Here is a 21,840-nt window from a genome sequence, read left to right as displayed (position 1 = left end):
GACGGGCACCACCTACCCTGCTGCTCCCGAGTGGCAGCTCGGGCGGCCAATGAGAGGCTGGGTCTCGCCGCGGAGCCTATGAGAGTCTGGCTCTAGGGGGCGGGCCGCGCGGCGGTGGCGGCTGCCGGGGGCGGCGGCGGCGGCGGCGGACTGGGGAGGCGGCGGCCTGGCTTGGCCTGGCCTGGCCTGTCAGGGTGCGGGCGGCGGCGGCTCCAGCACCATGTCCCTGCAGTACGGGGCGGAGGAGACGCCCCTGGCCGGCAGTTACGGCGCGGCGGATTCCTTTCCGAAGGACTTCGGCTACGGCGTGGAGGAGGAGGAAGAGGAGGCGGCAGCAGCGGGCGGCGGGGTTGGGGCGGGGGCCGGCGGAGGCTGTGGCCCTGGGGGCGCTGACAGCTCCAAGCCGAGGATTCTGCTCATGGGGCTCCGGCGCAGCGGCAAGTCCTCCATCCAGAAGGTGAGTGCGACCGCGCCGGATCCCCCAGCGCCTCCTCCCCCTCCTAGGGGCTTGGGTGGCCGCCGGGCGCGTTGAGGCGGGGGGCCAGAGGAGGGCGGCGGCCGGGGCTGGCTGGCCCGGCTGTCCCACCGCGCTTTTTCTGTCCTCTGGGGAGTGAGGCCAGAGGCGCGGCCCGGGGGAGGACCCCGACTCGGAGTCCACGCCCAAGTCAGCCGAGGCCAGGTGGGTCCCCGAAGGCGAGACTGGCTGGAGGGCGGCAGGTGCTGGTGGCACCGCCCGGGACCTCCGCCCCCTGGGACCCAACCCCAGAGTCCTTTCCGAAACTGAGACGTACTCTGTAGTTCCAACTTGGAGAACTTGTCCGACTCCCTCCCCTGCCCCGATTTTGTGTATTTCTCTCACTTCAGGTGACCTGAGTTTGCGGGGCTTCCCAGGTGAGCCCCAGGGAGCAGCATCAGGAAGAGCTGTGACTAAGTCACTGGCCGTTTTAATGCTTCCTACTACGAAGGAGAATTTAACATCGCTGGGGATTGGGGAGCTGTTACTCCACCAGTTTTAGTATTTGGGGCCGGGCGAGTGTAATTGCTGGTTATAGTCCCTCCTGTTATGTGTGCAGATGCAAAAATTTTCTGAGACCTCGAGAATATTTGCAGATCTTTGTCAGGCCATTTGCTTTCACTTCGGGTCTGTCAGGAACGAAGGGAGGGCTAGACCCTTTTTTTAGTAAGGGGGAAACTGAGGCAAGGTTGGCGTCCTCCATTAGCCACCCACCTCACACACAAGTGAGCTGGTAATAAGACGCCAGATACCTGGTCTGTTGCCCTTTCATTCCGTTGCAGAGGTCTATCTAAAATAAATCTGTGTGATATTTTGTAAACATGATGGTTTTGAAAAGTAGCCTTCTAATGAAGTTAACTGGATTACTGTGTTTTATTAACTTCTGAATTTACTGGATTGCTGCTTTTTTTTTTTTTTTCTCACCTCTACAGCAAATTTTGAGTAAATTCATGGTAGGGTTTTAGCAAACTGAATTTAATTCTTCTCGCTTGTTACTCATTGACTAAACTTTGGTAGTAACTACCCAGTTTCCTTTTCTAGAAAGTAAGAATGAGAGACAAATTAGCTTTATGTTAGAGTTGTATGGATTGTGATTATCCTGATTCTTAACTGTTACTTTTACCATTTCTTTTCTCATGGGAGCAGTCATTTTCCTGTCAACTCCTCTCCTGACTCCCCCACCCCCCAATCATTTTCTACTTGGTATAATCACTGTCTTTTATTTCTTCCACAAGACTGCAAATTCAGTGAAGGCAGACTCTAGGCAGTTACCTTTGTAATTTTCAGAGCCTGATAGAGGCATTTCGGTAAGTTTTCAGTGAACAAAAATTCTAAAACTTTAGCTCTAAACTTTTACGATATTAAAGTAGGTTTTGGGAGAATTAATACAGTTTAACAGAAAATAAAATGAATTGACAATGAAAGACAGTGCTGCTACTAGGATTTACTATGTGCAGAGAAAATAGCAGAAAAGTTTCAGCTGGAAAGTAATTTGGTGCCTTCTCATTTCTCAGAAGTAAAAGGATAGTGAATACTGATGATACACCATTCACTTTTTATCTCTTTTAAAATTCTTGCTATAGGATCATATCCTTTATATGTTAATTCAGGGTTGAATTTTGAACTTTAAGTACAAAGTTGAATAGTCATAAAATTATCTTCTTTGTTTTAACAGGTGGTGTTTCATAAAATGTCACCCAACGAGACTCTCTTTTTGGAAAGTACCAACAAGATTTATAAAGATGACATTTCCAATAGCTCCTTTGTGAATTTCCAGATATGGGATTTTCCTGGACAAATGGACTTTTTTGACCCAACTTTTGACTACGAGATGATCTTCAGAGGAACAGGAGCATTGATATATGTCATTGATGCACAGGTAGTAGGAATAATGTTTATTTCTTTTTCTCTGCTGTCAAAAGATGTAGACACAAAGGAAAGGTGTTTATCTTCTTTATCATGTGCTTCGTGCAGCTTATTTCTTTGCTGGTAGGTTTCCTAGCAGTATGGGAGATGGAGCTGCAGAGGTGTGCAGGCATGCCGTTGTGCGGTGCAGAATATGAGATGATTAGGAGATAGTGGCTTATTTTCTTTTGAGTTCTAGTTAATGAGCAGTTTTCCACTTTTGTTTGTTAATAGTGGATATTGCCATACTTCATTAACTATTACAATAGTGATGTCACTCACTGGAAAGATCCTTTCAGTGCCCATAATCTAATGAGGAATAGGAGAACTAAGTCAGTAAACATTAAAGTGAATAGTTTTCTTGGTTGTCCAAATTGAGTTTGACTCAACAAGCGTTTATTGAGGGCCTAGCTTTTGACAAGCCCTGAGATGAATGGGACATGTCCTTGACCTTAAGAAGCTTAAGCATTGGTAAAGAGTGCTTTCTGATTGGGAGGCTCTGTAATGGAGGCTTTCACATACATGATCCAATTTAATTTATTCTTTACAATACTGTGAGGTAGGTATGGTAATTCCAATTTGATGGATGAGTAAACTGAGATCACAAGTTTAAGCAACCTGCTTAAAGTCACACATCTAATAAATGGCAGAGCTGGGATTACTTTTAAAAAATTCTGTTGGGAAGAAGTGTCCATTTCCTTTTTCCTTTTCTTATATTAGCAATATAAAAATTATAAGCATTAACTTGGTAAATGAATTTTTTTATCTGGAGAGATTAAAGATTTAGAGAGATGAGGTTAATGTATTTGAATGTTTGGAGTATTTGTGAATAATTAGTGTAATATATTTTCTGTGGTTGGGGAAAGAGGTGGTTTGAGGCTTTCTTAATTCGTTACTGACTTTTACCAGATTTCTTTTTAAAAAATATTTTGTTCTGACTTACAGGATGACTACATGGAGGCTTTAACAAGACTTCACATTACTGTTTCTAAAGCCTACAAAGTTAACCCAGACATGAATTTTGAGGTTTTTATTCACAAAGTTGATGGTCTGTCTGATGATCACAAAATAGAAACACAGAGGGACATTCATCAAAGGGCCAATGATGACCTTGCAGATGCTGGGCTAGAAAAACTCCACCTTAGGTAACAACATGTGTGTTTGATATGAGAGCCCTCAAAAATGTTTAAATGTATTCCCATCTCTGTCATTACAAACACGTGGCTTTCTGTTACTGGTATGCCCTTCCCAAATCTGTAATATTCTTGATCTCTTCTTTGTTGAATTCAGTTTTGGGAGCCTGATGGTATTTGAGAAGTTACTTTCCTGGAGATTGAAGTCATGTGAAGGGTTTTCATTGGTGCTTTTAAAAATTCATCTCAGGAGACTGGAATCAGCCTCTTTCCTCATGGCATAAATCTATTTTGGGACTCCCCTCTCTTGATTTCATCATTTATTTATTTTCGTTTTGCTTCAGTTCAAGGACTCTGTCACAGTTGTTGTAGAACTCTAGCTGGAGTCTTCACAGTATTTTTTTTTTCAGTAGGAAGAGCATTTTAAAGAGGCACATGTTCGAGTCTGGACTTTGATGTACCTTGTGTATGTTTTTAAAAACAGTTTATGCTTTTATAATTTCTGAAGTTTGAGTTAGGTGAGTTTGTTCTATAAATCTGTTTAGGGTTCCTGTTAGGTTTAAAGAACTGCGGATTCATAACTAAATACTATGAAGAAAGTATCATTAAAGAACAAGTACTAGATAGGATTGATGATTTATGTGCTTGTGTTCTGGAAGTGTGTGAGGAATATTTTCTATGTTTTGTATTTTTTTGGTGGTATAGGTAGATATGAGTAATAAAAAGTACCCAAGAAAATGTTCTCTTGATATAACCAGCTTAAAGGGGAAGCAGGGGAGAGACACACATGTAGCTATTTCCTTATCCCTGGTCTGTTACAGTGACTTCCTTAAAAGCTCAAGCCACCCCACATCCCTACCCCTAATATTCCCTAGGGCCTCAGGTGCCAGGGACTTTCAGTTATTCTGGGAAGTCATGTAGAAAAAGTGTCATTAATCTGTACTTTGGATTGAAATTTTAAAATCTTTATCTGTAATTCATGCTTTAAAAAAAATTTAGCAATATTTGTAAGAGAAAGTGAAAGTGCCTCCCTGTGAAATTCCTCAGTCTCACTTTTTGGGAATCTACACTCAACAATGGATTTTAGGCCATGATTGTCCTGTGTTCCCTAAGACATATGGGAATTCTCCTAATCCCCTTCCTTGTTCCTTTTTGGGGCGTCCCACTGCAGAGGTACATGCCATTCCTTTTTCTAGTTTCTTATAGGACCCTAGGCCTTGTTAACCTCTGAAGAATCTTTGCATCGAGCTTTTATTAATTACTAGCATGCCTGTGGATTAGGCTCTGTTCGATTTCTGGTTTCCAGAAATCCCATTTACTAAAATGCCCTTTGTCTTGTAGGGTTCTCCATGTCCCCATCTACTTCCAAGCTTCAGAGTGTCTGAAGGACCTTCCCACATTGCTAACCTTTTTGCCTAAAGGAAACAATAAAATACTCCGTTGTTCCTAGTGCTTGTCCCTGGTGCCTTTAGGAGAGGGGTCATCTTGGCCTCACTTGTTTTGTTGCTCAAACATCTAGAGTCGAGCCGCATCTTGTATAGGGTTAGGTTCCTAGGCCTGCTTCCTGAGAGTGTTTTTAAATTGCCTGCCAAGTGTCATAGCTACAGTTCTGTGTTTCTGACTTTGTAATACGTACTTACAAATAAATAAGTAGAACAACTACATGATGAGGAGTATACTCTCTGAGCTAAAAATAGCATGTAAAATTGTATTAAAATGTGAAAGGTCTCTCTTTTTCGTATGTGTTTTGTTAAATCTATGGCTGTTGTTTCTCCACTCTATGTCCTTTTAGGCAGATTCCTGTTCCATTCCTATGCTTAATAGGGCCCCGGCTCCTGTTCTTCTAATTATGTCATTTGCATAAATTCTGAGCATCAGCTGTGTTCATTTGTTTATTGAACAAATATTTATGAGCACTGTTCAGGTCAGTGGGGTTGTAGCTATGAGCAAGACCACCGAAGTCTCTGTCCTCATGGATTTTATATTCTGATGAATGAGACAGCTCAAAAGCACTTACAAATAAACATATAGTATAATTTTAGGTACTTATCAGTGTTATGAGGAGAAATTACGGAAAAGGGCTGCTGTTTTAGGTAGGAAGGTCAAGAAAGAGCTTTCTGAAGAGATGGCATTTTCCTAGAAACCTGAATTACATTCTTACTGAATAAGTGTCACCCCTCTTTATGCTCCCTCTTGGTCTTTGTCAGTTATGGGCTTAAGAAACCAGGTTGTTTGGATCAGGTTGCAAAGACTTAGGTGAATATTCAGGTTCCTGCATCTGAAAATGCTTTCCTGGGTACTAGGAAATTGCCCTGTTTTGTAAATGCTGTAAAGAGATGGATGGTTACAAGCCAGGTTGGGGAGCTGCATTTGTTTTCTTGAACAGTGGGGATGACAGGCGAGGTAAAAAGGCTTTATTTGAACTTAGTGAAATCAAATGTTAAGCAACATAAAATTTTATATTTTATAATTGTCACTGAACTTGAGATATGTTTCAAATTAATCAAATTGTGTTGTGTTTTTCAGCTTTTATTTGACTAGTATCTATGACCATTCAATATTTGAAGCCTTTAGTAAGGTGGTACAGAAACTCATCCCACAACTGCCGACCTTGGAAAACCTATTAAATATCTTTATATCAGTAAGTGAGCTAATTCACTGTAGTTTCTAATTTCATTTTCTTGAATATATTTGTGTTATCAAATTCTCCAAAAAAATGTCTTGCCTTAGTCTGAATCAGGCCGAAAGGCTAATGACGCACTTAACACGTAAAATAAATCATAAGAATACTTTAAAAATGGCCTGAGTTATTTTCTGAGTTCTTTCCTTAGTGCTCACCCTTCTGATCTTAAAATGAAGTGAAAAATTTCTTCGTACTTTCTTAATTAATAAAAACCTCCATGATAAAAAGGAAAAATCTTCATGACATCTGTTTCCTGAATGGAGAGTAGTAACTGGAAAAATCTGGGTTTTGGGAATTTGACTCCTGCTTAATCTCTGCTTTATAGGAGGTCACATTGAAAAATTGATCTTTTCCTTTCCTTGCTAACTATAATCTTAGTATCATATTTCACTTTTCTTATTTTGAGGATTCAGCTTAATAAAAGAGGATATTCCTTCAATAAATATAACATTCAACTATTATATTTTCTAGACATTACTTTCAAGAGCTCAGGGTGTAGGGGTCCCCATTTCTTTTGGGCTTTTGGGTTATGCTAGATGTTGACATCAGACTAATTCTTTTATGTTTTGCTAGTTGCCACAGAATGCCTTTCTGGTGGCAAGGTCATTTAAATCAGAGGTTGATTATTGTGACAAGGATTATTGAAAATGTAGCATGGCTTGATTTTTGGAGGAATTTTTTTTCGTTGTTAACTTTTCTGATGGTGTCTTACCAAGTAATTCATTTAATTTGAGGAGGAAGAAAAATCAAATTTAATGCAATTAAGTCAATCAGTAAATCAGAGCAGACACATGATTCCACTTTTATTCTTTGGATAACAGAAGTGTCTCTCAACCACATACTGTTTGATTCTTTGGTACTGAGTTATACAATTAAATTGTCTTTGTGTATTAATCCATAATTTGTCTTTGTATATTAATCCATAATTTCAGGATCTTAAATTACAAATTTTGATTCTTGAAACTGAATACTTCTCCAATTTTGTTTTTCCTAGAATTCAGGTATTGAAAAAGCTTTCCTCTTCGACGTTGTCAGCAAAATCTACATTGCAACAGACAGTTCTCCTGTGGATATGCAATCTTATGAACTTTGTTGTGACATGATTGATGTCGTAATTGATGTGTCTTGTATATATGGGTAAGTTATGTATATGTGTGTGTGTGTGTGTGTATTTGCAAGATATCAGACATATTGAAGACTACCAGTTCAGTTTGTCAGAGGGATTAATTTTTGAAGCCTCTAGCAGGTACTGTATAGAGTGGAATTGTTCTGACCATAGTGCTTCCACTTGGAGCTTGATTTCTCTGTAGATGGACTGCTAGGTTATACTGCTTCAGAGGATGGGTAAGAGCAGTCGGAAAACTGCTAGTGCCAGATTTAATTATCACTGAAAGTTTCTCCTACCATTATTTGGGGGGCTTGCACTATGTCTTTTCCCTTAGGGACTCTGCTAGATCAAAAAAGTAGATTAATGAATTTTGAATAACAGAGTAAGTACTGGTTCCTAATTTAACTTCAGGCTTTATGGAAATGAGGGATCCTAATCTTTCAGAGAGCCAAGAGACAAGGAAATCGGAATTTTGGGTGTCAGAAGGACTTAAACATAGAAAAATTTGACCCATATGTGAGTTTCCAAAATAAATTTCTAAAATGTAAACTCTTTCTTTATGTAAATTCACCAAGCTTCATACAGAGATTTATAAATGCCAGCAAAGGTGTGATTTTGTGGAATAGTCCAGAGGACAAATGAAAACTTTGGAGAATTACTGGTATTTCAAAAGCCAACAACCTCTGTTGATTCTAATAGCCTTAATCCCCCCAGTGTGTTAACATCAGCACTCCCAAGGCACTTTCTGATGCTCTAACATGACCTTTGCTTTCTGTGTCCTTTATCTGTTCCCTTTTCCACCTGGTCTGAACTCTTCTTTCATCTCTCTGTTCTTGCCCTTCACCTTGGTCTCTTAGCCTGATATGATGGTGTCTTTCTCCAGCTGACTCAGTAGGAGAATGCATTTCTCTCACATGTTCTTTACCTGTCTGTTTCTGTCTTCTATTTGTTTCTCACTTTTGTGGTTACATGCTCTCCTTTGCTCTTTTTCCGTAATGAAAATGTTAATTTTTTTTTTTTTTGTTATATTACTCAGTACAGCTTCATGTTCCCATTCCTCATTTTAAAAATGTATGAATAGAACACTTGTTTTTTCTTTAAAAGAAATCAAAATTTCATAACTGCTTTTTTATAATTTAAAAATCAAAATTAGCTGCAAAATTTTTTTCAGTGTAAGGTACATTGTATAATACATTTTGTGTTATATGCTACATTATAAAAGAGAAGAAAAAGTATCCATTATCTCATTCGTAACACAGTCCGTGCTGGCAGTATGGCGTATTTTATTATATTTGCTTCTTACTCAGCTCTTGATTTACATCTTTTGAAGGAGAACTACCTATAATTCTGACAATTCTAGTAAAAACAATAGCTTTCAGACCCTGAAGGCTCACTTTGTAAGCATCAGGATTCCACAATATCTTTGATAGACTGTATTAATTTTAGTTTATATACTTAACTCCTTTTTCACTAATGGCAGTTTTCTTACATTAGGTCCTTTTTTATTTGTATACTCTGTCAGTACAGATTAAGGTGAGGGAAGGTTTGAAACCTGTGTTCCCTGTATCCTGGGTAAACAAGATGAAGGCGTGCATGTATAGAATACTGCATCCTCGTCTGGGAACCCTATTTCTTTCTTTTTTTGTTTTTTTAAAGTAGGCTTCACTGTAGAGCCCAATGTTGGGCTTGAACTCATGACTCTGAGATCAAGCCCTGAGCTTAGATCAAGCATCACACTCCTAACCAACTGAGTTCCAGGCACCCCGGGAACCTTATTTCTTTTTTTTTTTTAAAAGATTTTATTTATTTATTTGAGAGGAGACAGGAGCATATGCGAGGAGAAGGTCAGAGAGAGAAGCAGACTCCCCATGGAGCTGGGAGCCTGATGCAGAACTCGATGCCGGGACTCCGGGATCACGACCTGAGCAGAAGGCAGTCGTCCAACCAACTGAGCCACCCAGGCGTCCCTGGGAACCTTATTTCTTAAATGAGAACTTCTGTTGCCATATATTTAAGCCAGTATTTTTTCTGTCCCCCCCCCCCCTAAAGATTATTTATTTATTTATTTGACAGACAGAGATCACAAGTAGGCAGAGAGGGCAGGGGGCAAGCAGGCTCCCTGCTGAGCTGAGAGCCCAAAGTGGGACTTGATTCCAGGACCCTGAGATCATGACCTGAGCTGAAGGCAGAGGTTTTAACCCACTGAGCCATCCAGGTGCCCCCAGTATTTTTTTTTTTTTTTTAAGATTTTATTTATTTGTTTGTCAGGGACAGAGGGAGAGAGAGTGAGCGAGCACAGACAGACAGAGAGGCAGGCAGAGGCAGAGAGAGAAGCAGGCTCCCTGCCGAGCAAGGAGCCCGATGTGGGACTCGATCCCAGGATGCTGGGATCATGACCTGAGCCGAAGGCAGCTGCTTAACCAACTGAACCACCCAGGCGTCCCCCCATTATTTTTTCTTAAAGACACTTTGGAAACTGAGTGGAAAGAGTTGTCATTGTGCAAATTAAATGTGACAGAATACCTCATTGGGAAACCTGTAATGAATACTTTCTTTTCAAACAGGTTAAAGGAAGATGGAAGTGGAAGTGCTTACGACAAAGAATCTATGGCAATTATCAAGCTGAATAATACGACTGTCCTTTATTTAAAGGAAGTGACTAAATTTTTGGCACTGGTCTGCATTCTTAGGGAAGAAAGTTTTGAACGAAAAGGTAATGGCATTTTAAAAGGCTGTTTTTATATTAAATTCTTTGTAAAAATGTATTAGGTTCTTGAAAATCAGATAAACTAATATTGCAGTGTTAAATGCTTATCAGCTCAAACTGCTCTTGTCCCTTCCTTTCCATATATAGTCCACACTTTGTCCTTCTTTTGATCTTTTATGTTAAGGTAGGTATTTAATTCCAAACTTTATTATTTTGAGTCATTTTAATACATGTCTAAACGCCTGCGGTTGGGCTTCTACCCACACCTGCTTACAGAGACGATTCTTGGGCATGTTGCCAGCTCACGTTCTTGCTACATGCAGTGGCCTTTCCTCATTCTGTAGCCTCTTCAGCCTTCCCCAGCATGTGACCCGGCCAGTCTCTCTTTGCTTGACGTTTCCTTCTCCCTTTGCTTCCCTAAAGCTGAGCTCTCCAAGTTATTTCATGTATTTGTTTCTCTGATCTCTTCAGTTTCTTTTGTTTTTCTCAGTTCTGAGTGTTTTTCAGAGCCACGTCTTTATGCTTGCTTCTTCACTTACTCTCCTGCTCAGCTCTTCCAAGCCATGGTCACTTAATATTCTCTCTGTGGTTGATTGAAAAATTGACCTCCCCAGTTGTGACTTGGGCCCATATTCCAGTCCCATGTTTGGAGCTGATAGTAAGACATTTTCTCTTAAATATTTGATTATCATCATGTACGTGGTGTCAGAACTGATGACTGTTCCCCCTCTGTTTCCTGATCCTCTTGGCTACCCTGGTGGTGTTACCTGTTACAACATCGCCTGGCGTCCAAGCTTGGGTACCTTGTAGTCAGGTGATTGTGTGGTGGCACTGTGAAGGGGCCGTTGCAGGTCATTTCCCAGAAGGCATTCTGTGTTCCCCTTTTCCCATTCTTTTCCTATATTGTTTACGTTGATGCTTCACCAAATCTTGTTTCTTGGCTTTCCTTTCCGTTCGTTCCCACTGTCAGTCCAGGCCCTCATCCCTGCAGGCCCATGGTTGGGCACTAATGTCCTGCTTGAGGTGACGCTCTCAGCACATGTTTTGAGGGGCTACTGTATGTATTGTCTTTTATTAGCTTTCAGAAAGTTGCTTTCATCATATTATTTAAATACTCAGGAATCTCACACAGCTCTCTGTTGTTCAGTGCTACAAGTGCCTGCTCTGCGGTCTGCTTTTTTAAATTTAATGTTGTACGGTTTAATATTTTACTAATGTTAATATTAATGAACTATATCCAGTACACAAAATTTTTGGATAAACAAGGATGTGCGTATTCACCTTTGAGCTTCAGAACTAAAACACGGCAGAGACATGGTTGTCATTCATGTATGTGTCGCACTGGAAGTCTTTTTTGGTGCTGTGTTGAATGTAGTATCTAATTTTCCCATGTATGATGTATTTTACTTCATATCTTCCTTAACCAATATAGAGTTTTGTATTGTGTATCTCTGTGTAAACGCTGTAAAAATGTAAGCAGTCTTCTGCAACTTGCTCTCCTCACTTAAGGTCTTTTTTTAAGATTTATTTGTGTTGTTAACATGTAGCTTTAGTTCGTTCATTTTAATTCTACACCATATTATGTGGATCGAATATACCACAATTTATTTTCTTTCTGCTGGACATTTAGGTTATTTTTAAAATCACAGAGAGCTTTGCAGCAAATACTCAGATGCAGCAAATGAACATGTTTGCCTTCGCACATGTGCAGAGTTTCTCTTAGAATATGTTTAGTAGTGGAATTTATAGAGATGTGTTCATACATCTTCAGCCTTATTAAACATTGCTCTCCAATCTGGCTTTCCCATTTTCGGCCCCAGTAGCACTGTGTGGGAGTTCTTGTCACTTCATGTCCTTGATAATGCTTGTCGGTCTGGTAGGTGTAATATGGTATCTCATTTGGTTCCAATTTTTACTTCTTTAATCACTAGTTAGAACAGGCGTTTTCCTTGTGGCAGGTACCTTTTATGCCAGTTCAAGATTGTTCTTTGGTAATTTACCTGTTCATATACTTTTATTCCTTTTGTGCTTCTTAGTTATTTTTCTCCATTCTAGTCTTAAAAGTTAAAAACGGGCACTGGGGTGGCTCAGTCCATTAAACATCTGCCTTTGGCTTGGGTCACGATCTCAGGGTCCTGGGATGGAGCCCCTTGTCGGGCTCTCTGCTCAGCAGGGAGTCTGCTTCTCCCGCTCCCTCTGTGCTCTCTCTCTCACTCTCTTAAAGGTAAATAAATAAAAATCTAAAAATAAAAAAAGTTAAAAACAAAACCGTTTTTGGTTACAGAAGTTTTCGAATGTATACAAAGGTAGAGCAACATAGTGAGTGCCCATATAGCCATCGTCCTACATCAGCAGTTCCCAGCATATGGTCAGTCTCGTGTTCTGTTTACCCTACCTGCAAAGTTATTATTTTTTACTGTCAGACATAAAAAAGTAGAGAAGATAACAGAATGAACCCCTTTTATCTCCCAGATTGGATAATTATAAAAATCATAGCCAATCTTTCTTCTTTCTGTACCTCTTTCTCTGCTGGGTTATTCTACAACAAATCTCTGATGTGATCAAATAATTTTGTCTCTACAGATTTCAGCACGTGTCTCACAAGATAGCATTCTTTCTTAAAACATAACGATGCCAATAATAAACAAAAAAATGAACAATGATTTTGTAATATTGTCAGATCTCTGGCTAGTGTTTGGGTTTCCCTGGTGGTCAATTTTATTTTACCATTTTCACAGAAGTCATTTTTAATGTAGTTGAACTTACCAAAGGTTTTTTTTTTTTTTTAAAGATTTTATTTACTTATTTATTTGACAGAGACAGAGAGCACAAGCAGGGGGGAATAGTGAGGGAGAAGGAGAAGCAGGCTGCCTGCTGAGAAGAGAGAGCCCAACATGGGGCTTGATCCCAGAACCCTGGGATCATGACCTGAGCCTAAAGCAGATGCATAACCCACTGAGCCACCCAGGTGCCCCCTTACCAAAACTTTTATAGCTTTTTTTTCTTCCTGAGTCTGAAGGACCTCCAGAATTTGACTCTAATCTCCTTAGTCAGACTCGATTCCCAGTACTTCCCAGCAAGAATTCTCTGCCCCTATCTCCAGTCACTCCAGTTTCTTTCCTGTCTTTACCTGTGCTGTGTTCTCATTGCCAGCTCCCTGCTGTTCTTTTTTGTGATATTGTTCGCTTTCTGGCCTAATTAAACCTTGCCTATATCCCCAAAGGCTGCCTTTGCCCTGCACTGGGCTCTCCTTCCTATAGACTTCTGTGACATTTTTAGTCATTTTGATACCATATTGTTTTGATCTGGTTTTTTTTGTGTGTGTGTGTGGTTGTCTTCATGTTCTAGTACTCAAGGGCATTTATGCTTATCTTTCTGATCTGCCATTCTTCTAATTGTGTCTGTTCTTAAGGCAGACCTCGTGGTCCAGAATGGCTTTGTGTTCCAGACAGTAAGGAGGAACAAGGCTGGGGAAAGAATACATCCTTTTGCTTTTAAGGAAATTTTGCAGAGGTCCCACGTGCTTCCACCTATCCCAGTGGCCAGAATTGGTCCTGTAGCTGTACATAGTTACAAGGAAGGTTGGGAAGTACAATGTTTTAGCTGAGTATCATTGCGCTCATCAGAAATTGGGTTTCCGGGACGCCTGGGTGGCTCAGTGGTTAAGTCTCTGCCTTCCCTTCCTCTCTCTCTCTGCCTGCCTCTCTGCCTACTTGTGATCTCTCTCTCTCTCTGTCCAGTAAATAAATAAAATATTAAAAAAAAAAAAAGAAATTGGGTTTCCATTACTACAGAAGAAGGGAGAAAAGTAGATTTTTGGTTGGCAACTGGCTATTTCTATCACAAAACAGAACTGTTTGACCAAAATCTTATTTGGAAGCCAGTTCATGAAACATCGAAGGAGCTGCATTGCCTGGAGAGAGCAGGTGTAGGCTGCCTGAGGCTCTCGCTGGTGGGCCTCTCTGCTACCTCCAGACTCCCCTGGGCGGGGTGCCAAACTCCTGCTCCTGCTGTTCCTTCAGCTCTTCACGGGCTGCCCGAAAGACTTACGAAAGGAAAAAGCTTGGTAATTTGAAAAGTATTTTACTTTCCCTTCAGATTTTATTGTAGATTTTCTTGGCAAATTTACCTCCCTGATGGATTTATTTATTTACTCCGCTCATTCCCAGGCCCCAGTGGTAACCAGTGTTAACAGTTGGGGGTATATGCTTTATCATGTTTCTAGCAGAGAAAATTCCTCAGTTGGATGTTTGTTTTTTAATACATAACCAATTTTCTTCTGTCACCAAATATTTCCTAGTAGATAATTTCACAGTTGACATTCAAGGGGTCTGATCTTCTTTTTGTCTCTTGCAGGTTTAATAGACTACAACTTCCACTGTTTCCGGAAAGCTATTCATGAGGTTTTTGAGGTGGGTGTGACTTCTCACAGGAGCTGTGGTCACCAGACCAGCGCCCCCAGCCTGAAAGCGCTGACACACAATGGCACGCCGCGAAATGCCATCTAGCCTGAATTCCAGCTGTCGGGGCTCTGTGCCAGCTTACTCTTCACTCCAGGGTCAGATGCCACGTGCTACAGGACAGGGGAGCTGCCGCTTGTGGGAATCCTGGTGCCTGTCCCACTAGAGACAAGGGGGAGAGTTTCTCGTTTGGATGAAAACCCCTTCAACCAGTGGTGTGCAACTGAAGCTACTATTTCTTTTTTTTTAAAAATGGCAAAAAAAAAAAAAAAAAGAATTCTAGAGACCACAGAACTCAGTGTGTCTTTCTCCTCTTTAGGGTCCTATTTTAAGTAGTTGGGATATTTTGGACCTGGAGATAACACCACTTACCCATCCTTACCAGAGAATGTTGCTGCCAATTACCAGTTGGAAATAATAGAAAGAACTGAATTTTTATATGCTTCACTTAGGTTTTCATTTGAGTAGTCTCTCAAAATCCTGCCTTGCTTAAGTTCTAACACTGCCTCTCAGATTTCAATTTTGGACATTGCACACCCTAAGACGTTTTAAATGCATTTGCTTGCTAACTCAGAAGACACATGGTCTGACCGCAGCAAAGGACATTCCTGTATTTGTTACTGAAGAAACGAGAAAGTTTTATGCTGCATCAGGTCAAGAGCAAGGCTCATCAGTGGCTGCTGCGTTAACTCTCTCGGAAGTGTTGAAGAAACTTTTTAAAACAGAAGAAAATGTTTGTACCTTGTTTTGGGTACCAGATATCTGGGTTCTTTCTCCTCCATTAGATAAGTGATCATGATCAGTGTAATGAAGGGAATTAAAAAAATTTGTTTTCCCCACAATCTTCTCTTAGGGGAGAAACTCATTATGTCATTGAAATATTTAGCTCACTTTTCTTTAGACGTGGTACCAGCCACTATGTACCTTTTATTCTAAGCTATCTAGATTCTTTACAGATTGCTGTTTCGTTGGCCATGAATGACCCTAAGGCACTGGTGGGCTGTCCACTGGGAGTTGGAGAGAGCACATGGCACCACAGCATGTGACATTAAATAGACTTTGTCTCCAGTATTCTGACACCGAGTGTCAACTGTGGTACTTTCTTCACCTAGGATATTAATTCATAATTGTTTCTTTTTGTTGATGGTTGATACCCTATCCATTGATTTAAAGTGACCCATTATTTTTACTCAACATGCCCAGTAGTCCTATGTTCCAAAGCCACTGGACCACTTGAGTACATAAGTGCCACTGTTTAATGAAATATGTATATTCAGGTCTGTAAACCTAACAGTGTGACTTGGAGTGCTTCCTGCAGATGATTCTGACTGTTGAGTATTTACATGGACCATGGTGATATCCAAAAGAAAATGCTTTTATATTTATAGATTATTTCACTGAACTATATAAAATGGGTATCAATAAATGTATTTACTCCAAAATCAGTTTTTTATTTGCCTCCAGTATGAGGAGGGTGGGGTGTTGGGACCTTGGGTTGTCTCACTTTATCATTCTATCCATTTCTTTTGCTGCTTCATATGGTTAACATGTTATATGTGTTAGGACTTCAAGCTCTGTCTCGATGCAGAATTTCATGCCCCCTGTCCAGACATCTCTCCTGGCCCATTTCTGCTTAGGGTAGGTGGTCCAGGCCTAGGTGAAAGTGGTTTTTTGGTTGCGGTGTTTCATACCAACAGATCTGTCTCGTGGTGAGGAATATGCAGGGCCTGGTGTAACTGATGTGTTATAGCCAAGCCAGGAAGGGGTAAGGAGATGAATTAAGTAGGACACCATGTTAAAATTTCTACCAGTGCCAGCCTGTTTGTTCTTCCAGTTCCTGGGATAATGATTATTGACCCTTAAATGTCAGTTAGGTGGGAACTAAATTGATTGGGGTAAAGTATGCATTAGTTCATAGAAGGGAGGGAAGGTATTTAGAGGTTGAAAGATCTTACAATTTTTTTCATCATCAGATTACTTTAGAATTCAATTTTAAAACTTTGAAATGGAAATCACAGAAGCAGATTAAAAGATAGAACCTCTTAAAATACTATCTAATCCCATATCCTTTTCCAAATTTAGGGAAGCTGAAGTCTGGAGAAGTAGAGAAGCTTGTCTAGAGTTACAGATAGGATGACCATATAAATTCACCAGGATACCGTTGAGAGTGGAAAGGATGCCATTCATAGTGATGCCAGAACGACCGGTGAGCCCCGGTGCTGTCCTGGTAAATCAATGTTGGCCAACCTAGTCCTGGATGTAGCTTGTGCGGGATGGGGCCTGTGCGCTGGCTGTGGCTGCCCAGTAAGGCCTGCCTGTATCTTCAGTCTCACGCTGCTGTTGTTTCAATGGAGATAATGTCCCAAGATGAATATAACCATGGCACATGGGTGCCCAAGAATTCTTTCCCCTATTGCTGTGGAAAATTATAAATTCAGGGGGTGATGTAGGAGAAAACTTGAAAAGTGGTGAAGTACAGCAAGTGAATGAGGGAAGCAATTTGGGATTAACGGAAATGGAAGAATCCTATAAAACTATTAAGGGGGTTTGCCTGTTCATTGGTTCCAGGCTACCTTGGAGAGCACTGCGCCAGACGATTAAATAAAACCTTTATAATCTGCTGCCATGAGCAATTACAGCCGTTTCACTTCCTCTCCCATTCACTCATACCAGTCTCAACACAGACACACATATATACACACAAACACACTCACAGTGAAGTCCCAATATAGAATGCCGAAGGTATTTGTGAGTTAATTTCACCTCTACATTTTGAGCTCTGTGCTTTTACAGAGAAATGATTTTAAAGATAAAATTAAGATAGTTACAAGCTTTGTTTTTGGGGAAAGCAATGTGTGTGAATTTGGCCTGTTTCGGTTTGCAAATGCCGAAAGCTTTTCTGATTATATCCAAAAGAGATTATTAGTGAATATTGTTACTATTTTCCATCTAAGCTATAAAGTAACACTCCCCTTTTCCCCCTAGAGGCCCTGAAGGAACATAGTCTTTAAAGGGAATGTGGGTGGCAGTTTGGTGTGGCTGGAGTGTGTTTCTATTAACAGCATTTTCTCTGAACTGCTCCTGCAAAGCTGGGGAGCCTGTGGATCTAAGAGCAGCCAGAAGAGATGTGATTTGGTAGCAGCTACTAGCATTATTTTAGGTGGTTTATATTATTACCTCACATAATCTTAACAGTACCTTATGTTGTAGGGATTATATTCCTATTCTGAGGATGGGAAAACCGAGGCATAAAGATTCAATTGTGAATGGTGGAGTTAAAACTGGAAACCATGCAGCTTGATTCTAGAATTTGTATCTTTTTTTTTTTTTTTTTTGGTTAAGATTTTATTTATTTGACAGATGACCAGTAGGCAGAGAGGCAGGCAGAGAGGGAGAGAGAGAGAGAGAAGCAGGCTCTCTGCTGAGCGGGGAGCCCGATGCATCATGACCTGAGCCAAAGGCAGAGTCTTAACCCACTGAGCCACCCAGGTGCCCCTAGAACTTGTATCCTTAAACCACCACTTGACCTTGCTTCCCTAAGTAGGGAGGAGGGGTTTGCTTATGAGATGTTTTGTAGAAAAAATTCCATAGTCAAATTTTAGAAATTGCCTTCTGTAGTCTCTTGGAAATTTATTGTTTTCAGTCCAGTATTAAAGGTTCTGAGAAGACCGCAGTAGAGAAGCCGTTTTGCCTTGGTTTGTATCACATGTTCAGCGTCAGTGTGACACTAAGAAATGCCTATTCCAGCCGTGTATAAACACACCGAAGGACATTTCACTGAAATGTTTTACGTGGTATTGGAACTACGATTCCATCTTCCAAGTGTCTTTTTTTTTTTTTTTTTTTAAGCTTTATTTATTGGAGACAGAGTGCGTGAACAGGAGGGGCAGAAGGAGAGGAAGAAAGAATCCCAAGCAGACTCCCTGCTGAGCTCAGAGGCCACACAGGGCTTGACTCAGGGCTCAATCCCAATATCCAGGGCTCCATCCCAGGACCCTGAGATCAGGACCTGAGCTGAAATCCAGCATCAGCGGCTTAACCAACAGAGCTATCCAGGCGCCCACATTTTCTAAGTGTTTCAATTCAACCTTCAGTGACCTGGTTGTGTCACAGAGTAAAGACTGTGTATTTTCACAGTTGAGCCTGGTAGCTTGATCTGTTCTTTCAGCCTGAAATCTGCTTCCTTTGCCCTATAGACATCCTATTCATCCTAAGCTCAGCTTAAATGCCAAATCCTCTCTAAAAGCCCTCCACCCACTCCGGTTTCCCCCATCTACTCCCCTACCTCTGCACCTTGGACCTGGGTGGGTCTGTTCTCTGCTTTATTGGTAACTTGCTCAGCACTTGACCTTGTTGGTAGGGATGGGGGAGGCATATCCTCAGTATCCCACATGTTAAGAAAAACCAGTGCTCATTTAAATTCCCTTTCATGGGTCTCCTGGATGGCTCAGTCAGTTAAGTGCCTACCTTTGGCTCAGGTCATGATCCCAGGGTCCTGGGATGGAGTCCCGGGGCTCCCTGCCCAGCTGGTAGCCTGCATCTCCCTCTCCCACTTCCCTTGCTTGTGTTCCCTCTCTCGCTGCTGTCTCTCACTCTGTCAAATAAATAAATAAAATCTTTATTAAAAAAATAAATTGCCTTTCGTCTCAGCTTTGATGGGAAGAAGGGGATGCCCTTCTGGTCTGGGCAGCAACCTGCCTAGCCTCTTCATCTGGTTTGACTGTAGTGGCCGATGCTTTGCTGTTTGACCTCTAGGTGGCGGTGTTGTACTGTTTTAACACAGCCTTTAGCTTTCCGGGCGCCGGCATTTTTGGCCTGCTGCTAAAGTTTAAATTGCCTGTTTATCACCCAAGTGTATACCCAACTTAGAGATCCAAAGAACTGCTGAAGTTACTTCCCCTGAAATAATATTCAAGACTGATTGGAGACATTTTAGAAGGGGAGCAGTTTGTGATTTTCACTTTTTGTATCTTATCAGCTTTTTAACAAGGGGTGGCATAGGACAAAGGTCATAACATCATTTGCTTCATGGATTATGGGCTCCAAAGGGGCCTTAAGAAGACAGCTCTATCCACAGTTCTATAACAGACAGGACTACTTGCTCCCTGAGCCATCTGTTGTGGGTGTGTGTGCTCTTAAAGACTCCCATGGAAGGAAAAGCCACATCTTTGAATTAAAATATCTGCTTTCATCAGTTTCCTTTGCCTCAAATGAGGTCTGTTGTAATTATTTCACTCTTGAGAGCTAAAGCTGCAAAGGAAAAGGCTGGGATACATTATCCTTCCACGGGCACTTGCTTTTCTTTCTTCTGGGGCCATAGCAACTCTCCCCAATCCCCAGCTGTGACTCTGTTCTGCAAAGACAGATTTTAATGTAAAAAGAATGAGCTACATCAATGCACCTTCAGAGCTGTTTAAAATATAATTGAGAACACTGCAGAAGGACAGTTATAATGAGGAACTGAGTGGAAGGAAACTAGTTGGTGCCCCCCGGCCCCTGCTTCAAAGCACCTGTTACTCCCAATGTGTTGTGAAAGTGTTACAACTTCCACATGAAGACCCTTACACTGTAAAAAGTGTCTTTTGGGTTAAAGTGATCAAACATCAGAAGGCACTGGGCAGACGATTAATTTGGTGTCAGACAATATAACCTGGAGAACAAAAGCCTGGGCCATGAAAATGGAATATTAATCTCAGACAATGTCTTCTCTCCTTTCCTTCCTTCCTTCTATCCTCTTTTCTCCTTTCCTCTCTTCTCCTTTTATTAGCTTTTCTTCCTTCTTTTAAAGAGAGGTGCTGGGTATACTCATTTTGGTAAATGATAAATATTCCTCCTTTCTTTCCATGTTTTCTCTCCCATCTCTATTCAAATAGGCATGTGAACTTTGTGTTGCAGGTAATGGGGCAGCTGAGAACCAAGTGTTAATTTATTTGAACAGACTGGGCCTATCTTATTCTGAAAAAGCAGTGCTGGAACTTTCTGGATGGGGCTTTTTTCTCAGAATATGGCACTGGCTTTGCAGCACTGGAAGCTGAGCTGAGAAGGAAGCTTATAGTCCTACAGGCCATTTCCCTAACACCTGCCTTGACTTGGGAAATGGAATTGTTTGCTGCTCTGTAGCTCCTGGTTCAATATCTAAGATATCTTTGGGTTCTTTGGGCTCTGTTTCCTCACTCTATGACCCCTGGGGGCCATCTCCTGATGGAAATGGGATAATTGAGAAAAGCAGGCTATTTGGCAATAAGGAGCTCATTTAGGTGTCAGGGGGCCCAGGATCTCAGGGGCAGTGTTCCTGGGAGCAGGGTGGAGGGGAAGAAAGGTGAGTTGAATGAAGACTGAGCCGGCACACTGAGCGGGCCTGGGCAGAACTTGGGGAAGGCCTCGGTCAATCAGCAGAAGGAGGATGGCTGGAAAAGAAGTCAGAACGATCCTCACAGCAAGAACACTGGGTAGTGGGGCACCTGGGTGGCCCAGTGGGTTAAAGCCTCTGCCTTCGGCTCAAGTCATGATCCCAGGCTCCTGGGATCGAGCCCCGCATTGGGCTCTCTGCTTAGCAGGAAGCCTGCTTCCCCCCATCTCTCTGCCTGCCTCTCTGCCTACCTGTGATCTCTGTCTGTTAAATGCATGGATAAAATCTTAAAAAACAAACAAATACCGGGGAGACTGCACAGTGCGAAATGCTGCCAAGTGACAGGAGGATGAGAATGAAGAAGAGACCTTAATTTTGTGGAGGGGGATTGGTGACTTTGAAAAACCTCCGAAGTGGGGATTTGGGCCACTTTATACTTCTGTAGGTCCTCGACTGTCCTCTCCCAATGTATTTATTAGATCCTCAAATTATTTATTCTTGATTTCTTTCAGATTCAAGAGAAAGGTTATCAAAGTTCTTGTTCAACTGGTATTCTTTCTAATTTTACTCCAGGCCAGCCTCTTGCCACATTTTATCTCAGTTCTTACAAGAATCTCAGTTTGTCTCTTGGATTTTTTTCTTCATTTTCAGAGACCGGACTAGCCTATAATAATAATAATACTGTTTTGTTTGTTTTTAGATTTTATTTATTTGACAGACAGGCAGAGAGAGAGCAAGCAGGGGGAGTGGCAGAGGGAGAAGCAGGCTTCCCACCGCATAGGGTGCCCAATGCAGGACTCAATCCCAGGACCCTGGGATCATGACCTGAGCCAGAGGCAGAAGTTTAACCAACTGAGCCACCTAGGTGCCCTAGTAGTACTATTTTTGTAATAATTATTAGCAGTAGCATTCATAATATTAATTCATAATTATATATATAATTCATAATAATATACTATAATAGCTATATATCTAATCTAA

General features: G+C 41.3%; 1 protein-coding gene across 1 annotated transcript; it reads left to right on the top strand.

Moving 5' to 3' along the window:
• The first annotated feature begins 100 nt into the window (after nt 1-100).
• RRAGC (Ras related GTP binding C) lies at nt 101-15,952 on the top strand. The gene is made up of 7 exons (XM_082687009.1): nt 101-457; nt 2,190-2,393; nt 3,365-3,564; nt 6,079-6,193; nt 7,230-7,372; nt 9,908-10,056; nt 14,407-15,952. Exons 1-7 carry the CDS (start codon nt 221-223, stop codon nt 14,556-14,558), a joined length of 1,200 nt encoding a protein of 399 aa, XP_082543135.1. The 5' UTR covers nt 101-220; the 3' UTR covers nt 14,559-15,952.
• The last annotated feature ends 5,888 nt before the right edge of the window (nt 15,953-21,840 follow it).

The sequence above is a fragment of the Mustela nivalis genome, assembly GCF_964662115.1.
Source record: "Mustela nivalis genome assembly, chromosome: 10".
NCBI lineage: Eukaryota > Metazoa > Chordata > Mammalia > Carnivora > Mustelidae > Mustela > Mustela nivalis.
Note: the sequence above shows the minus strand (reverse complement) of the source record. Positions and strands in the feature narration are given on the sequence as shown.

What these genes read in the sequence shown, in the direction of transcription:
- RRAGC (XM_082687009.1), top strand. Translation starts at nt 221, where the DNA reads ATGTCCCTGCAGTACGGGGCGGAGGAGACGCCCCTGGCCGGCAGTTAC. An exon ending in TATATGTCATTGATGCACAG is followed by an intron (nt 2,394 to 3,364) that starts GTAGTAGGAATA and finishes TCTGACTTACAG; the next exon opens with GATGACTACATGGAGGCTTT. An exon ending in GATGTGTCTTGTATATATGG is followed by an intron (nt 7,373 to 9,907) that starts GTAAGTTATGTA and finishes CTTTTCAAACAG; the next exon opens with GTTAAAGGAAGATGGAAGTG.